General features: G+C 43.0%; 2 protein-coding genes across 2 annotated transcripts; both read left to right on the top strand.

Annotated features, from left to right (window-relative positions):
* Window positions 1-1,587: 1,587 nt before the first annotated feature.
* LOC123113257 (vacuolar sorting protein 18) lies at window positions 1,588-12,610 on the top strand. The gene is made up of 24 exons (XM_044534458.1): window positions 1,588-1,888; window positions 2,838-3,174; window positions 3,259-3,471; window positions 3,571-3,710; window positions 3,794-3,889; window positions 4,335-4,402; window positions 4,519-4,620; window positions 5,361-5,499; window positions 5,629-5,769; window positions 5,835-5,954; window positions 6,159-6,215; window positions 6,307-6,366; window positions 6,672-6,779; window positions 6,923-7,083; window positions 7,639-7,717; window positions 9,344-9,406; window positions 9,547-9,680; window positions 10,123-10,228; window positions 10,553-10,741; window positions 10,858-11,085; window positions 11,274-11,429; window positions 11,733-11,894; window positions 11,998-12,117; window positions 12,203-12,610. Exons 2-24 carry the CDS (start codon window positions 3,015-3,017, stop codon window positions 12,377-12,379), a joined length of 2,979 nt encoding a protein of 992 aa, XP_044390393.1. The 5' UTR covers window positions 1,588-1,888; window positions 2,838-3,014; the 3' UTR covers window positions 12,380-12,610.
* Window positions 12,611-13,207: 597 nt separating this feature from the next.
* On the top strand, window positions 13,208-16,409 carry LOC123113256 (ALA-interacting subunit 5). The gene is made up of 9 exons (XM_044534456.1): window positions 13,208-13,571; window positions 13,771-13,935; window positions 14,371-14,429; window positions 14,525-14,599; window positions 14,875-14,991; window positions 15,118-15,188; window positions 15,266-15,599; window positions 15,689-15,978; window positions 16,095-16,409. The coding sequence occupies exons 2-9, from the start codon at window positions 13,833-13,835 to the stop codon at window positions 16,120-16,122; spliced, it is 1,077 nt and encodes a 358-aa protein (XP_044390391.1). The 5' UTR covers window positions 13,208-13,571; window positions 13,771-13,832; the 3' UTR covers window positions 16,123-16,409.
* The last annotated feature ends 147 nt before the right edge of the window (window positions 16,410-16,556 follow it).

Raw genomic sequence — 16,556 nt, 5'->3', positions numbered from 1 at the left:
GCAAACAAATAGTTGTGGTCTGGTCTTCGCGACATCCTTCGAGATCCAATGTATCTAAAGTACATACACATAAAACAGCTTGTCCTTTGTGACTTATGTCAGGCCATGGATGATGATTCGATGATGCGCTCATTAGTTGCACCCGCGTGAAAAAAGTTATGGATTGCTCTTAAGGGTCAACTTGATCTTCATTTACCGAGCCTACATCCAAAAACTTGGGCTAGGGATATCTTGTTGAATTAGATCTTCCCAAAGGATGATAGATGCAAGATTATCGCCATTATGCACTCAATTTGTTCTTCTTGCAACAATGGCCTCATGTTCGTGATGGTTATGATCCGGTGCAGGCGCTTAAATGGGTTCATAAAATGTTATCCGTGCTAGAACTTTCGGTTGGCTGGACGAAGACACCGACGGGACAATGCTGGAGACCACCTGATCCAGGATGGGTGACAATCAATATCAATGGTTTGGTTAATGTTGAGGCCATGCATGGAGGAGCGAGAAGTGTAGCCCAATCTCATTTCGCGTTTCTCGAGGCTTGGAGCAAGCCTCTTCGGGGAGTCCTAGACTCATTCATCACTGAACTTTTGGCTCTTCAAGAGGGGGTGATCTTTGCCCAACTTCATGGTTACTCACAAGTGATGGTGTAGGTGGACTGCTTGAAGTTAGTCAACCTATGGAACTTGGGCAACAATCTCGCTCAATTGCAGCGCTTATACTAAGAGAATTGGTCCCTAAAAAGGGGAATTTGAAGAGATAGTACTTAGTCTTAAGGATGGCCACTTTGTCTCTCCGGTGCATATGCTCTCGGATGAACAATGAATTCAAAATAAATACTAAATTAATCTTAATTTTTTTTTTGTAGATGTTCTTGTTAGTGAAACAAGCGTGCTTGACAATTTTCATGCGAAATGGGATAGCATTGTTTCATCAGTGAAGAAAAACAAAATTAAGTGTAGCATTTGTCGTTTGACTTTTTTTGTTTGCACAAGTCAAAATGCTTAAACTTTCCCCCTAAAAAATTTGAAGTATCATTTCATTCTGACAATGAACACATCTATTTTTTCTCACATTTTTTGGGCATTTGCAAAAAACATTTTTGGTGAGTAGGATCATATGCTCCCAAGAGGCGAATTAGATCTCCATTAGTTTTGCTTCCTTTTCGGTTAATCATGTTAGACGATCTCTGAATATGTTGGCCCATCACTGTGCACAATGTGCTTGTATGCTGGATGGGACGAGAGTTAGCTTGATCAAAGCTCTGGAGTTTCTCATCAGCTGCCTGATGGCATATTGTAACCGAAATTTAGTTCAATATAATAAAGCTCATATCAATGAAAAAACCACATCATTTTCCCACTCGTTCGATTGAAATCCAACAGCTGGCATCTTCTTCCCAATACCCCGCCCCTTCACCATACATTGGCGGATCTACAGTGTGGGCTGCGGCCCAGCCTGGGATTTTAGACCGGCCTAACCATAGGAAATTACAGATGGGCCAGAGGAGAATAATAGGGCCAATAAATGATGGCTTACTCGTCCGTTTCTCAGCGGGCTAGCCCAACAAACAACTCACAGACCACTAAAAAAAAACGCACGAAGGGACACCGGGACAGGCGCATCAGCCCGGCAGCCCCTTCTCGTCTCCGACCTCGGCTCCCGATCTCGCCTGCTCGCGGCCTGCCTCGCCGGACGCCGTAGCCGTCGCTAGAGGACCAGGATCCGCCCCGGCCCGCTCGGCGCTCGGCGCCAGCGCGCCCCCCTGGCGCCCCTGCAAGCCGACGCCCGCCGCCCAATCCGCCCTCCGCTGACTCCGGCGCTCGGCCGGCAGCAAGCCAGCAGCCCTGTCCGGCGGCCAGCCTTTAGCCCGATTTGAGGACTTGAGGTAAGTTGTCCGCTGCCGCACTGCCCATTCCTCAAGTTCTGATTTAGGGTTTGCTCTTTGCTGTCTATTGCATCAATCAGGTGGAAAAGTCAGGTTTATCGCGTTAACTAAACAATCAGACTTGCTATCCAGTACACGAACACACGGTCCTGTGAACACATACGCATAATTTTGATGTCCAGCACATGAACACCTGATCAGTGACATAATAATGACGTGTCTGATTGTTTGCCACTCTTAACAAGTTACTCTAACAATGCCACCCTAACAAATTAAGAATGCCGCATAGTCTTCTTTGACCTTCTCAAGGTATGTATTATGTCGGCTTCTCTTATGCGATTTTTGGTATGTGTGTAAGACAATATTGATCTATTTCCATGTGCTATCAGTAAATTAATTAGAACGTTGGCATGCCATATCTGTTGTCAATTTTCGCTTAAGTGGATCACCCTGTTTTAAATCCTAGATCGCCTCTGGTTCTGAGCAACAGAGAGAACTACTAATCCGGGAACATGTAATAATTGTACAAGCACATGGATGCTTCCAAATCTCGTTGGCAATTTGTGTACCTACAACACATGGGTCTGCAAGCATTTGTGTTTTGCGCATAAGATGTATGGCATTGAACAATTTATCTATGTTGTTTGTAAATTGTTTTGCTGGGAAGAAAACTTTACAGCTTTTTTTTATTGTACTCCCTCCGTCCCAAAATAAGCGTCTCAACTTTGTACTAGCTCTAGTACAAATTTTTACTAAGCTCAAGACACTTATTTTGGGACGGAGGGAGTAATATTTAGCACTTTATGATCTTTGTAAATCGTTTTGGTGCTCATATTCTCGGTAAAACAGTACGAAATATCTCGGTGTTAGCTACTCAACACACCCAGTCAGGGTAGTATAGACATTTCACATTTCAACAGACAGCTCATACAACAATTTCAAAATGCAGAAGTTAAAAAGAACTGGACTGCAGTTTCTCAGGGGATTCTGCACTCAACTGATTCCCTGGGCAGCCCAGCAGAATCCACTTCTGCAGAATCTGCAGCTGAAAAGAACTGGCCCAGTGATCCCAGACAAAAACTGACCCTGAGCCCAGAATCTCTGACGAACTCATCTACCGTCTGCCATGGATGCTGGCCAGCTCTTCTCCGTCGACCCCCTAGAGCGCCAGGCCGCGAGGGGCCACGGGGCCGTCACCTCTATGGCTGCTGGCAGTGATGTCATCGTCCTTGGCACCTCCCGTGGCTGGCTCGTCCGCCACGACTTCTCCTTTGAGGACGCCCTGGGCAAGTCTCCACCCCTACCCCCTCTCCTCTCTCCTCTTCGCAGACCAGTTTTTGTTTGGCTAATAACTGTCGCCTCTCCTTCAGATATCGACCTTGGGGGCGGCCGCTCCGGCGACCATGCAGTGCACCGGGTTTTCCTGGACCCCGGTGGCAAGCACTGTGTTGTCACGGTGATCCACCCGGGTGGCGCAGAGACATACTACCACCATGCCAGGTGGCCGCGCCCAAAGCCACTCCCCCGCCTCCGTGGCCTCCTCGTCAATGCTGTTGCCTGGAATCGCCAAGCCATCACCGAAGGTTTTTGCTGATCGATCCAACTATATTTTGATGATCCACGGTCTTCTTTGCTGTTTCACTGTTCTTGATTGGTTATTCTCTGTGATTTTGTTGCTGCAGCGTCAACCAAGGAGGTGATCCTGGGGACCGAGGCTGGACAGATCTTTGAGATGGCCGTGGACGAGGCTGATAAGAAGGAGAAGTATGTGAAGTTGCTCTTCGAGCTCACCGAGCTGCGAGAGGGCATCAAGGACCTGCAGGTTTGAATTGTTGCTACCGGCGCCATGGTTCATTGCTTACATTTGTGTTGGAGGGAGTGTTATTGAGCAATTTGGTTGCGCAGATGGAGACAGCTGTGGTTGGGAACGCCACGAGATACTATGTGATGGCTGTCACACCCACACGGCTTTACTCGTTCACCGGCATTGGTTCTCTGGAAGTAAGTAGTATTTCTCAATTTTTTCGTTGCATCTTCCGATGTGGTATTAACTATCGATAGTGAGCCTATTTGTGAGAAAAACAACTTAGTTTAAATCAAAAGAATCATTGTTGATCTTGTTTACATTGAGTAACGTGAGTACGTGACTCGGTAACATGGAAAATTCTATACCTTATTTCAGCAATTTCAAGTCAGTATGCCTTGTAGATTGATGTACATGATCAGAATTTAGAACGTACGCTTGGAATGCCTTGTCATTCTGTTAGCAGCAGCAGATACTACACATTTTTCTGCAGAAGATTTTTATGTTGTGTTTCAGTTTTTCGGTTGCGATTTTGGTTTTGAATTTCAGACCTGCTTCAGCCAAAAGAAATCAGACATGCAAGATCTGCATATGCCCTCATTTTCTTAAGATATAGTCTAATATATAAATCTTGTTGCACAGACTGTTTTTGCTAGCTATACCGACCGTGCCATTCACTTCATGGAGCTCCCAGGAGAAATACCTAATAGGTAAGTCTATCTTGGTCTTATTTTTACGATGCAGCAAAGGGACTGCCTTCTATACACTATTATTGTGCATAAGAATTTTATGTTTGTAACATATGTATCCATTGCATGGAGTCCAGTGAACTACACTTCTTTATCAAGCAAAGAAGGGCTAAACACTTTGGATGGCTTTCTGGAGCTGGAATTTATTACGGTGAACTCAATTTTGGAGCTCAACACAGGTGAAATATGTTGTTTCTATATTTTGCTAAATTCTGTTTTGTAATTTGTAAAGGAAGTAGATCATGGCTTTGTCTAACCAGATTGCACCTAACAATGAATTTCTGATATGCTCCTAATACTCATATTTGTCGTAACTTTTTGAACATGAACTACTAATGCACATAATATGACTTAGACAGTCCACATGAAAATGAGATACTTAGATTCCTTTCCGGGGGTGCTTCCAAAATATTGGCTTTGTACCTATTTATTGTGACAGACATTAATGATCAATGTTTAGCTTAATAACATGAAACTGTGAGAAATCAAATTCTGTTTCCAAATAGAACGAACATTATAAGATGAGCCTAATGAATGCTTGTGTTACTCTAGATTTGCCTATGAAGTTTAAATTCCATAATCTCCAGCTAGCTTCTTGAACCGTTCTTTTGGGGCATGGTTCAACCTTTATTCATATCAAGCCAAGCACTAAGCCAGTTTTTCGGCACCAAGCCAGCTTAGTCATAACCCAAGATTAAACCTAATGTTAAGAAGCAAGGTCAATGGTCAAGTGTCAATATGAGGCTTTTTAAAAACCTATTGCCCCCTCTCAAAAAAACTATGGTGCTGTTTTACTTTTTCTTGCTATAATAATATTTTAGTTACTGCTTTATTCTTGAACTATATATTGGGGAATTCAATTTAGAACACTTTATTTATGTAGTATTTGTTTTTATTCTCACTAATTTTAGTTCTGCAGCTCTACGGGTGGAGATGAAAACTTTGTGGAAAACAAAGGTTTCTTTGACTATTCAAAACTTGGAGATTCCAACATAAAACCAGCGTCATTTGCAGTGTCTGAGTTCCATTTTCTGCTCTTGATTGAAGACAAAATTAAGGTAAGATGGTTCTATAAATGGATTTGCATATTTTATCTGTGGTTTATTTTGCTCTCTTGAATTGTTTTTTATCTTCCCCACGAGCTAGTACTTATAAAGGCAAGGCATCACATAACCTGTATTTCTTAGGTAGTGAACAGAATCAGTCAGCAAATTGTGGAGGAGCTTGTAGTTGATAATACAGCTGAATCTTCAAAAGGAATCATCGGGCTTTGTAGTGATGCATCAACTGGAGTTTTCTATGCATTTGATGAAACCTCTATATTCCAGGTTCGGAATTCTGATACTTGCTTTTGAGTCATGTAATAATGTTACTAATATTGTTTGTCATTTAGGTTTCTACGTCTGATGAGGGTCGTGACATGTGGCAAGTGTACTTGGATATGAAGGCATATGCTGTTGCTTTGTCCCATTGCCTTAACCCTTTCCAAAGGGACCAAGTTTATCTCGTGCAGGTAATGTTTGTATTCCTAGAGATCAATGTGAAACGATGTTCATACATCTCGATGCATGTGAGCATGTTCGCAGAATCGTCCCATGCATTCTTTTGTGCTCCTGCATCATTTTCTTATATATGATGAATTGATGATATGCTGGATGTTATTTGGAATATTGCAATGATCAATGCCTTCTGTTATTCAAAACCATTTCTTTTGCAGGCTGATGCTGCATTTGCTGCAAAAGAATATTACATAGCAGCTTCATTTTATGCAAAGGTGAAAGCCATACTGTTAATTGTGTTCCTTAGTAGCTTTTCTTGATATTTTGTTGTCCTTGTTCATTTGAGGACTTGTTCTTTGGTTTCAGATGAACTATATTTTATCATTTGAAGAGATCAGTTTAAAGTTTATATCCGTAGGTGAGCAGGTAATTTACTCAAAACTTCAGTACATTTTTGCAAGCTTTTGAATGTACTATTCTTCTAGAGTACTCCTACTAATCAATGTGCGTTGTTGAAAAACTTATGTGAGATCTATTCATTTATCCTGATCTTGTAGTTTTAGTACTTCCAATATTCATCATGACAAATATAGTATCATTAAGGTTGTGCATTTACTTACAGTAAGCTTTTGTTGTGCTTGGGTGCACTATTTCATAAGATTTTACAGTGTTACACTGTCTATGTCTTGTCGGATTTATGTCTGCAATCGTTGACTTTGTCTACCTGACAGGATGCTCTCAGGACTTTCTTATTGAGAAGGCTTGATAACCTCACCAAAGATGACAAGATGCAAATAACGATGATCTCGACTTGGGCTACTGAACTGTACTTAGATAAGGTACCTACTGCCCATGATTGCATTATCCAGCATTCAAAATAATGTGACTTAAATTGCATTGATACTGGAAATATTGCTTCAATATTTGGTTGCATAACTGAGTTTGTGGGGCTTACTCGGTATATTTTGCACCACTTCTGTAGATTAACCGTCTCCTGTTGGAAGATGGCACAGGCACCACTACAAATACAGTAACAAATTCCAATAGCTCGGCATATCGTTCAGTAGTAGATGAATTCCGTGCGTTTCTCAGTGATAGCAAAGATGTATTAGATGAAGCAACAACAATGATACTACTGGAAAGGTATGCCTATTATTAGTGCACATTACATCTCAGTTAAGTAGATTCTTAGTTTGGACATTCACATATATGCATACAGCATATTTTTGGATAGCACATGCATAATGCAGCAGTTGAGACTGCATGTTGTATCTTTGTGATAAGCTGAACATAAACGTGAAGCATCGATCAAAATCTGTGAATAAGAATTAAAACACCAAGGAACCTGAGATGATCGGAAAGCTAATTGCTGTTTTTGTTATATAATCCCAGGACATCTGTACATATATTATACTCCCTCCGTCCCAAAATAAGCGTCGTTGATTTAGTACAACTTTGTACTAATGTACAACTTTGTACTAAATCAGCAACACTTATTTTGGGGCGGAGGGAGTATTATGTAAGGTTATATGGACTAAGACGCACTGAGTTGTATAAATGGGTGAATGTAAAATTATGCTGATTATGTAGTTTAGATGGTTCTTTTGTACTTGTATAATGCATGAGCTACCCTGTGTTTTCTCTGTTTTGATGGTTGCATGTATGAGCCTCTGATCAATCTCTTCAAAATGTTGACAGTTATGGCAGAGTGGATGAGCTGGTGTATTTTGCTGGTTTGAAGGGCCAGTATGAAATTGTGGTTCATCATTACATTCAGGTCAGGCAGTTATTAACTTGGAACATCTCCAACAGAACCCCTTTCCCCAATAAAAATCAGATGTTGGGGGAGTTGGACCAAAAACCTGCTCCAACAGAACCCCTTTCTGCGAAAAATTACTGGGGACTCCCAATAAAACAGCCCAACTCCCCCACCATGTTCGGATAATTGACCCCTCCCAATATGAGTCCCAATAAGTGCCACGTCACCCGAGCCGCCGGAGCACCCGCTGAACCACCGTGCCACTGACAAGTGGGACCCATATGTTAGATTTAGTATTGTGGAAAGTATTGCTGGGGTTCTGAGAAAGCACCCTATGTTGCGCGGATACTTCAGAAAGCGCGCGTATCCAGCCGGATACTGCCCCGATACGTATCCCTCGATTTTTTGATTATAAAATAAAGAAGAAAAAAATGTTTGATACACCTAGGATACTGCTGCCATACGTATCCTGTACTATCTTTTCTTTTTCTTGTAGGCTCAACCCTGCACATGCTGAAGATTTAGTTAATGTGCATCAAAATTTGTGCCTTATTTCAAGGAAATCACGGCAGTATATATCTGGCCCATTGAAATTTTGGGACATTGGATAGATAGATATGAGCTATTTGGTGGTGGAGCTGATTTCCTGCAGCAAGCTGAATTCTCATGAGATGATCTAAAGGAAACCTGGAGTATTTGCTGAAAGACTTCATCACTTCCTATAAAAAAATCCTTATCTTTTTCATAATTTTAATAATTAATACATATGCAAACGTATCCCTGTATCCTAGTTTTTAGAAATTTGGAGTATCGGGCGTATCCCCGTATCACGTATCCAAGTACCCATGCAACGTAGAAAGCCCCCCCCCCCCCCCCCCCCCCCAAGTTGAGATGCGCTTAAGGAAGGTCTTAACACTACTGTTGTTGAGCGTACATGATATCGAACACAAGTGCCACCTAGTCTTATCATAATATTTTTATGCCATGCTTTAGCGAAGATCAGAAAGCAGCAGGCAAATCGCATAACCTTTCTAGCTAATTTTTTAGAAGCATTTTCCTGTAACATATGTACTGGAATGGGCTTGGGCCAGTGCATACCTTCATAAGTGCCTGCCACTAAATTCCCTCCTCCCTTTTTCTTGAACAACTTCATTTTGTTAGTAAATTCTTATATGTGTAAAGTAATAGAGGAATAGTCATTCGACATGATACATTGATCTATAAATGTCTCCAGACTTTCATCTTAATAATAACAAGCTAGGTCAATCTTGTGTCCTTACTATAAATGTCTACCACTAAATTCCCTTCTCTCTATTTTTCTTGAACAACTTTAATTTTTGAATAAATTCGTATATGTGTAAAAATAATAGAGGGAATAGTTATTCCACATGATACATCGTTCTATAAATGTCTCCAGACTTTAATCTTTTACGTTTGTCTCATCACAAGTGCTTTATGAAGTATTGCTGCACTGGACTTTGTTCCACATGTTCTGTTGAACCCATTGCTTCACTTTGATGCACCGTATTCTCTGTAAAAATCATATAATAATACACAAATTTTATTTATATGGATCATTCTTCTGCGTACCCATTGACCTTTGCTGAGGCATCGGTGCTAATTTCCTGCCGGTTACTGGTTCAGCAAGGAGAAGCAAGGAAAGCCTTGGAAGTGCTTCAACGACATAATGTTCCAGAAGACCTTGTGGTACTTCTCTAGTACTCAAAAAAATGGTGTTTTGTTTACCGCATGCAAGTTACCTTTTTTTTTTTACTTATATCGGTTATTGAGCAGCTAAATTTGTTAAGTGAAGTGAGATTTTCACCTACAACTTTGTGTTCTTGCAGTATAAATTTGCCCCAGATTTAATCATGTTAGATGCTTACGAGACCGTCGAATCATGGATGATGGCAAGAAACAAGTTGAATCCAGGGAAGCTTATACCAGCAATGATGCGTTATGTGAGCGAACCACATGCCAAGTATGATATGCAAACAGCTTATTATCTACTACCATTTTCTTCTAGTAGAATACTATGGTCTTGATGTAGGAACAGCCTTACTACTCCCTCCGATCCATACTACTAGTCTTAGATTTGTCTAGATACGGATGTATCTAGACACGTTTATTTAAGTCCAATATATCATCTAACAGGAGTAGCTTATACTTCTGTTATTAGTAAAAATAGATCTGTTATATTGAAATGTTAATTTCAAATCTGCAGCTATATTGGACTTCAATCCTACTCAGATGGAAAACTTTTTTTGAAATAAAACTTAGATGGAAAAACTTTGAATCGAACTATTAAAAGTATTTTAGTACCTTTGTTCTCAAAGATCTGGAGCAACCTACAATCATGAGCAGCTAATTTGTTCTGTTGTTTAGATGATATATGAATGTAAACATGTTGGCAATTCTTGCAGGAATGAAACTCATGAGGTCATTAAGTACTTGGAATTTTGTGTCAAAGATTTGAACAATGAGGATCCTGGAGTCCACAATTTGTTGCTCTCATTGTATTCCAAGAAGGTATATTTTCTTGCCATAGTGCATACATTTGTTGCTCATGTGTGCTGTATGCCAAGAAGGTACATTGTCTTGCCGTTCTTACAAACTGAAAGGAAATGACGAGTAATTTTATAACGATATTTGTCTTATTTCTGTTGAAAGCATTGAATTTATCCCCATGCATAACAGCAATGCCAATTACTGTTGCATTGTGCTCATGTCATTATTCATCTTTCCTGCATTCGTTTACCAGGTTGTAACTTGTGAGTGCCATAAGTTAATATTTGCTGCACATACGAACTGATGTTATATGTTTTTCTATACTCTGTTCTGTCCCGTCTGCAGGAGGACGAGTCCCAGCTTTTACAATTTCTCGACACCAAGTTTGGTAGTGGACAAGCAAATGGACCTGAGTTCTTTTACGAACCCCAGTATGCTCTGCGTCTATGTCTCCAAGCAAGGAGGATGCGTGCTTGTGTTCGTATTTACAGCATGATGTCCATGCATGAGGAAGCTGTGGCACTTGCTTTGAGGGTAAATTTCACTATGTTTTGTCTGAGAAGCATCTGTTGTGCCTTTACATATTGATGACTTTTGTGCTCTCATTTCCTGAGGTTCCCTAATTGCTGTACTTTATTGGTCCTCGTTAGGTGGACTTGGAGCTTGCAAAGGCAGAAGCAGACAAAGTTGAAGATGATGAAGAGCTTAGGAAGAAGCTGTGGCTTAAGGTTGCAAAGCATGTCATCGAGCAAGAGAAAGGAGTCAAGAGGGAGAACATAAAGAAAGCTATAGAATTTCTATCAGAAACTAACAACTTGCTGAAGATTGAGGATATCTTGCCATTTTTCCCAGACTTCGTATTGATTGATGACTTTAAAGTAAGATTTATGAAAGCTCATGCAGTCCGATCTACTTTGTACATATAAAACGACCTTCTAATGTTCATTTCGTCTTAAAGGCTCATGAATTCACGTTGCCCTAGTTTGCAGTTACTGTTCCACTTTTCAGTTTTAATTATTCCATGCCCTTTTGTGTGGCAATAACAATGAAAGCATGTTTCAAACAGGAAGAAATCTGCAAATCTCTCAAGGACTATAATAGCCAGATTGAGCAACTGAAGGCTGAGATGGATGATGCTACGCGTGGAGCAGACAACATAAGAAGTGATATTGGTGCCCTTGCTCAGAGATTTACAGTGATTGATCGCGAGGAGGAATGTGGGGTAAGAGAATGATCCCTGCGAGGTCTCTTTGGTATATTAGATTTACTGACTTGTGTGCCTGTTGCAGTTTTTATGTGATAATAAGTCATTAGTTTCCATCCCTCTGCAGCATGTAAAATTCAAAGTTTCAGAAAAAAGATGACCCACAATACAGGCTTTATATCTGTCTTGTTAGTGCAGCTTGTGCCCTCAAGTGCATCCACGTTCTTTCCTGTTTTAGGGTAGACGGTTCACCGTCATATGAATTGTATGTACTTATTGTTATATCTGACATGGTGCTAATTCATTGTCCTGAACTAACAGGTATGCCGGCGCAAAATATTGACCGTGGGAGGATTGCACCAGGTAGGGAGAAGCTATACGTCTGTTGGACACATGGCCCCCTTCTATGTGTTTCCCTGCGGACACGCCTTCCACGCGAATTGTTTGATTGCCCATGTAACTCGCTGCACCAGCCAAGTGCAAGTAAGTCTCTCTGCACAATTTCAACCGTCTGTTCCATTTCTCGGTAGTAGAGACCAGGCTTAAGTTCAGTGGATGTTCAACTGTTCGTTCATCCTTCTTGTAGGCTGAGAGAATACTGAACCTTCAGAAGCAGCTGAGCTTGATGGACAGGAAAGCAGCAAAAGACAACGGCGGGACCGGGAACGGTGAATCTATTGCCAGTAGCGCGCCAACAGTCGACAAGGTCGGGTGATGCTCACACTCTGATAATACACTGCAGCCTGCAGTTCTTATGCTGATGATGCCATTGTGATTGATTCTTTTAACAGCTGAGGTCACAGCTGGACGACGCCGTGGCGAGCGAGTGCCCCTTCTGCGGCGACCTGATGATCAAGGAGATCTCGCTGCCTTTCATTCTCCCTCAAGAGTCGGTCGAGAAGGCTTCATGGGAGATCAAGCCGCAGCCGGCGTCTCAGAAGATTCTCCCGATGACCATGTCTATATGATGCTATGGATTCTAGATTTTTTTGGTGTATTTGGTTATGCAGTCTCTGTATTTGTCCGGTGTTTGAAACTGAGAGAAGTGTCTCTTCATGCATAGAAGAAACTTGGGTTGCTTTACATGGGCCTTTGTACAGCGCAAGACCTCTTGTGTGGTTCTACCATGCGGGCATGCCATTGCCATTGTTTTTTGAAAGATATATTTCGATTCAGCTGTGTTTGTGGTTTTACCAAAACCGTTGTGTTGTACTAATAATGCAGTTGCGGCTAATGCATCAAACATGTTTTTTTTTCTTTTCAATTTCAAACGTCGACAGTTCATCTTTATGTGTCGATTGAACTTTATTTATAGTTAAAAAAAATTGGCATATCCAAGTGGGGTCGCGCCGAGATGAATAGTTGCCCCTACTTCTATGCACGCACCTACTGTAGATAAACGGAATGAGCCGCACGTATCATCCCAGATTGCTTTGCCGGACTTGACCTTCTCCATCTATTATATGCACAACACATAAGCATTGAGTAACAATCACGACATAAGCACGCCAACCGTCTGCTGGTCTGCATAATTGATGACGATCATCATCACAAAAGTCAAAAGCGAGGAATAAAAAATGCCGCTCACGCATTGTGGCGCTTCCTGGCTTACTCAGCCCATAAGAGACCCACAGACAAAACACACATGGAACAAGAACAAAATGCAGCTGTGCGTGTAGCCCTTGTACAGATATTGCTGGCTGTATCCGACTGATTAATTAGGTGTTGTTGGACACCTGGTTCTCGACTCCGGATTATCCAATGCTTCCCCTCCCTTCCCAGTTCCTTCTTCCACAGGCTCCACAGGCATTGCTGCCGAAACACATCGCCAAAAAACGAACCCAAGTCAGAGAAGCAAAGCGCCTAGCTAAAAAAAGGACGATCAACCAGCCCCGCCCCGGCCTCTGCATCCATCATCGTTGACGCACACTCCGGCCGTATTATTATTATTATTATTATTATCGACCGATTGTTTAGCGATGCCAATTGCAGCCAAGAACACCCAACAGGCCGGCGTATTAGTGAATGCAGACAGATAATATTAGTGGATAAAGACAGAATATATTGATCCAAACTCCAAAGCCATCCATCCGGAGCAGGTGACCCGAGACTTCTTCTCCGAGGGAGAGTTGGTTGACGCAGACCTCCGGGTAGGTTCAGGTAGGTGATGCTTGCCTTTCCGGTGGTTTACAGGGACAGCTTGTCTCTCCCTCTCTAGCCTCCTTGCTTGCTTCCCCTCTACTCCTAAACCTCGCCGATCCTTTCCCACATCGCCATCATTTCTTGTTTAATTCCTTCTGACGTTCGGGGCACCAAACCCCTCGCCTGTCTCTTCTCCATTGCACACTTCTTGAAGCAGCTGTAGGCCAGGAGTTCGTCGTCATCGGAGGAGGAGTGCTCTTTCTCAGGGAGGGTACTGTGATGCCGCCGGCGAACGGTGGCGCCGCCGCCGGACCGAGCTCCGGCAGCGGCAGGGACGGCCCGCCGGCGGCCACCGCAGCGGTGAAACGCAACAGGCCTCGGTGTAATTTCTCTCTCCCCACAGAGGCAGATTCTTTCTTGTTTTTCTCACGCTTGGTTTGTTGTTTTCTTTTGGGAGAAGGTTTGATTGTTCTTGTTAGCCGTAGCTGCTTGATTCTACTAGTATATCCCTGAGTTGTTCTTTTCTTTTAGCCTGCTTTGAATCTTAAACTGTTCTGTTAGATGATCTGTACGTAATTCATTTTTTGGTAATTTGATACTCTGCAAACTGAAAAGAACCTTCCTTTTCCTCAGAATCAGGTGAATCTTAACTACTAAAGCTACAAGAAACCTGAAGTAATTTATTCATATAAAATATAAAATCAACAATTTACCTCATTAAAATGAGTAATTTACTCGATGGGTGATCATTTTCGTGGTTAAGATTCATGAGAAGTACTGTACATACTAATCTCCAACCATTCTGTTGATTCTGAAGATCATGCATTTACTCAGCAACAACTCCCAGCGTGCAAGCCTATACTGTCACCCAATATGGTGAGACCCCAATTGTTAGCCCAAGCCTCATCATTTCACACTCTTTTTTTTTTCAAATGTCTCGTGTTTCACAAATTCAAACTTTGGACAAGCAGGTCATTCCCATTCTTGTATTCGTGGGCTTGCTTTTCATTCCGATTGGCCTTGCTTGCTACGCGGCTTCAAACAAGGTATATATTCCCTCCGTTTCTAAATATTTGTCTTTCTAAAGATTTTAACAAGTGACTACATACGGAGTAAAATGAGTGAATCTACACTCAAATATGTCTATATACATCCGTATGTACTGGTCCATTTGAAATCTCTAAAAAGACAAATATTTAGGAACGGAGGAAGTATATCCTTGTAGTTGTGCTTAATTTCTGTTGTTATTTATACAAACATGTACTTGAAACTTTTCCCTTCGATAGAATTCAAGTTTGAAACAACATTTGCTTTCTGGCAGGTCTTCGAAGTGGTTTACCGATACGACACGAAATGCGTTCCGAAGAACATGCTTCACAACAAAGTGGGCTACATCCAGAACGCGTCGATAAACAAGACATGCACAATAAATCTCAAGGTAATTAAGAAAACAAAGAACAATTCCCGTTAATTAGCGTTGCCGAGAAAAGAAAAGTGAACCATTTTACGCCTTCAATCGACGAAGACGGCTTTGGTGAAATGAGTGTCCTTCAACTGCATGTAGATCCCCAATGCTATGAAGAGGCCAATCTTCGTATACTACCAGCTCGACCGGTTCTACCAGAACCACAGAAGGTACAAATTTCATGCAAATTCAAAATTTGTAAGAATCCAGATATAAGTGTCAGAATTCAAATTCGAGGTGAATTCAGGTACGCGACGAGCTTCAACATCGCGCAGCTGAGCGACCCCAAGGAGGAGGCGAACGCCGACATAAAGGACTGCAAGCCTGAAGCCTACGCCGGCAAAGGCATCCCCGTGGTGCCATGCGGCCTCGTGGCCTGGAGCCTGTTCAACGACACCTACAGCTTGGCCCGCCGTCCCCGTCGCGCTGGCGGCATCGGCGGCGTCGAGGCGCTGAGGGTGATCAAGAGCGGGATCTCGTGGCGGAGCGAGCGGGAGCGGCTGTTCGGCAAGCACGTGTACCCCAAGAACTTCCAGAACGGCAGCCTCGTCGGCGGCGGGCGGCTCGACCCGAGAAAGCCCGTAAGGCCCAGCTCGACCGAGCTTTTGTTTTCATGTCGACGACGATCGATCGATGATGCTGATGATCGGGAGGGTCGTGGGGCGTGCAGCTGAGCGAGCAGGAGGAGCTGATGGTGTGGATGCGGACGGCGGCGATGCCGCGGTTCAGGAAGCTGTACGGGAGGGTGGAGGCGGACCTGGACGCCGGCGAGACGGTGGCGGTGGAGGTGCGGAACAGCTACAACACGTACAGCTTCGACGGGGGCAAGGCGGTGGTGCTGTCCACCGCCGGGCCGCTAGGCGGGCGCAAAGCCTTCCTCGGCCGCGCCTACCTCGTCACCGGCATGGCCTGCCTCGTCCTCGCGCTGCTGCTCACGCTCGTCTGCCTCTTCTTCCCCATGTGCGTGAGCCGTCCGTTCCGCCGCATCATCATATCGCTCGCTGCCATGCCATTAATTCATGCTCTTGGTCGCCGTCGAATGATCCGTCTCTGAGTCTTCTTACATGTGTGTGCAGGACAGAGGAGCATCTCCGGCTGCGGTAGCCATTGAATCCTCCATCCATGGATCATGTCGACGAGCATAGACTCGGCCTCTCTGGTTTGTTATAGACTGGCCTCCATTGTTGTTAGATGTAGCAGACAACTGTATGTGTATGTATGTATATGTATATGTACAGTACAGCACAAGAGCCTGAAGGTAGATTCAGAATGTACAGAACAGGAATGTGTGGGAGATGTACAGTATGTAGCACTGGTATTTACTTTTCCAAGGCTGCAACTATAAAACCGACAAATGTTCCAAAGTTGGAGCTGCAGCACTGCAAAGAAAATAACGCCTAAAGATATCGGTTTTTGTCGGATCGGATGTTTCGAACGAAACAGGCCGGGCGAGCAATATATTTGAGCTAGATCATTTAGTTTAATTCCATCGGAGGGGCCGTAGGTCCAGAGACTTCGGCCGAGCGAAACCCCAGCCC

The sequence above is a fragment of the Triticum aestivum genome, chromosome 5B (genome assembly GCF_018294505.1).
Source record: "Triticum aestivum cultivar Chinese Spring chromosome 5B, IWGSC CS RefSeq v2.1, whole genome shotgun sequence".
In the NCBI taxonomy this organism is placed as follows: Eukaryota; Viridiplantae; Streptophyta; class Magnoliopsida; order Poales; family Poaceae; genus Triticum; species Triticum aestivum.
The sequence above is the reverse complement of the archived record's forward strand: the minus strand, read 5'-3'. Positions and strand labels throughout refer to the sequence as shown.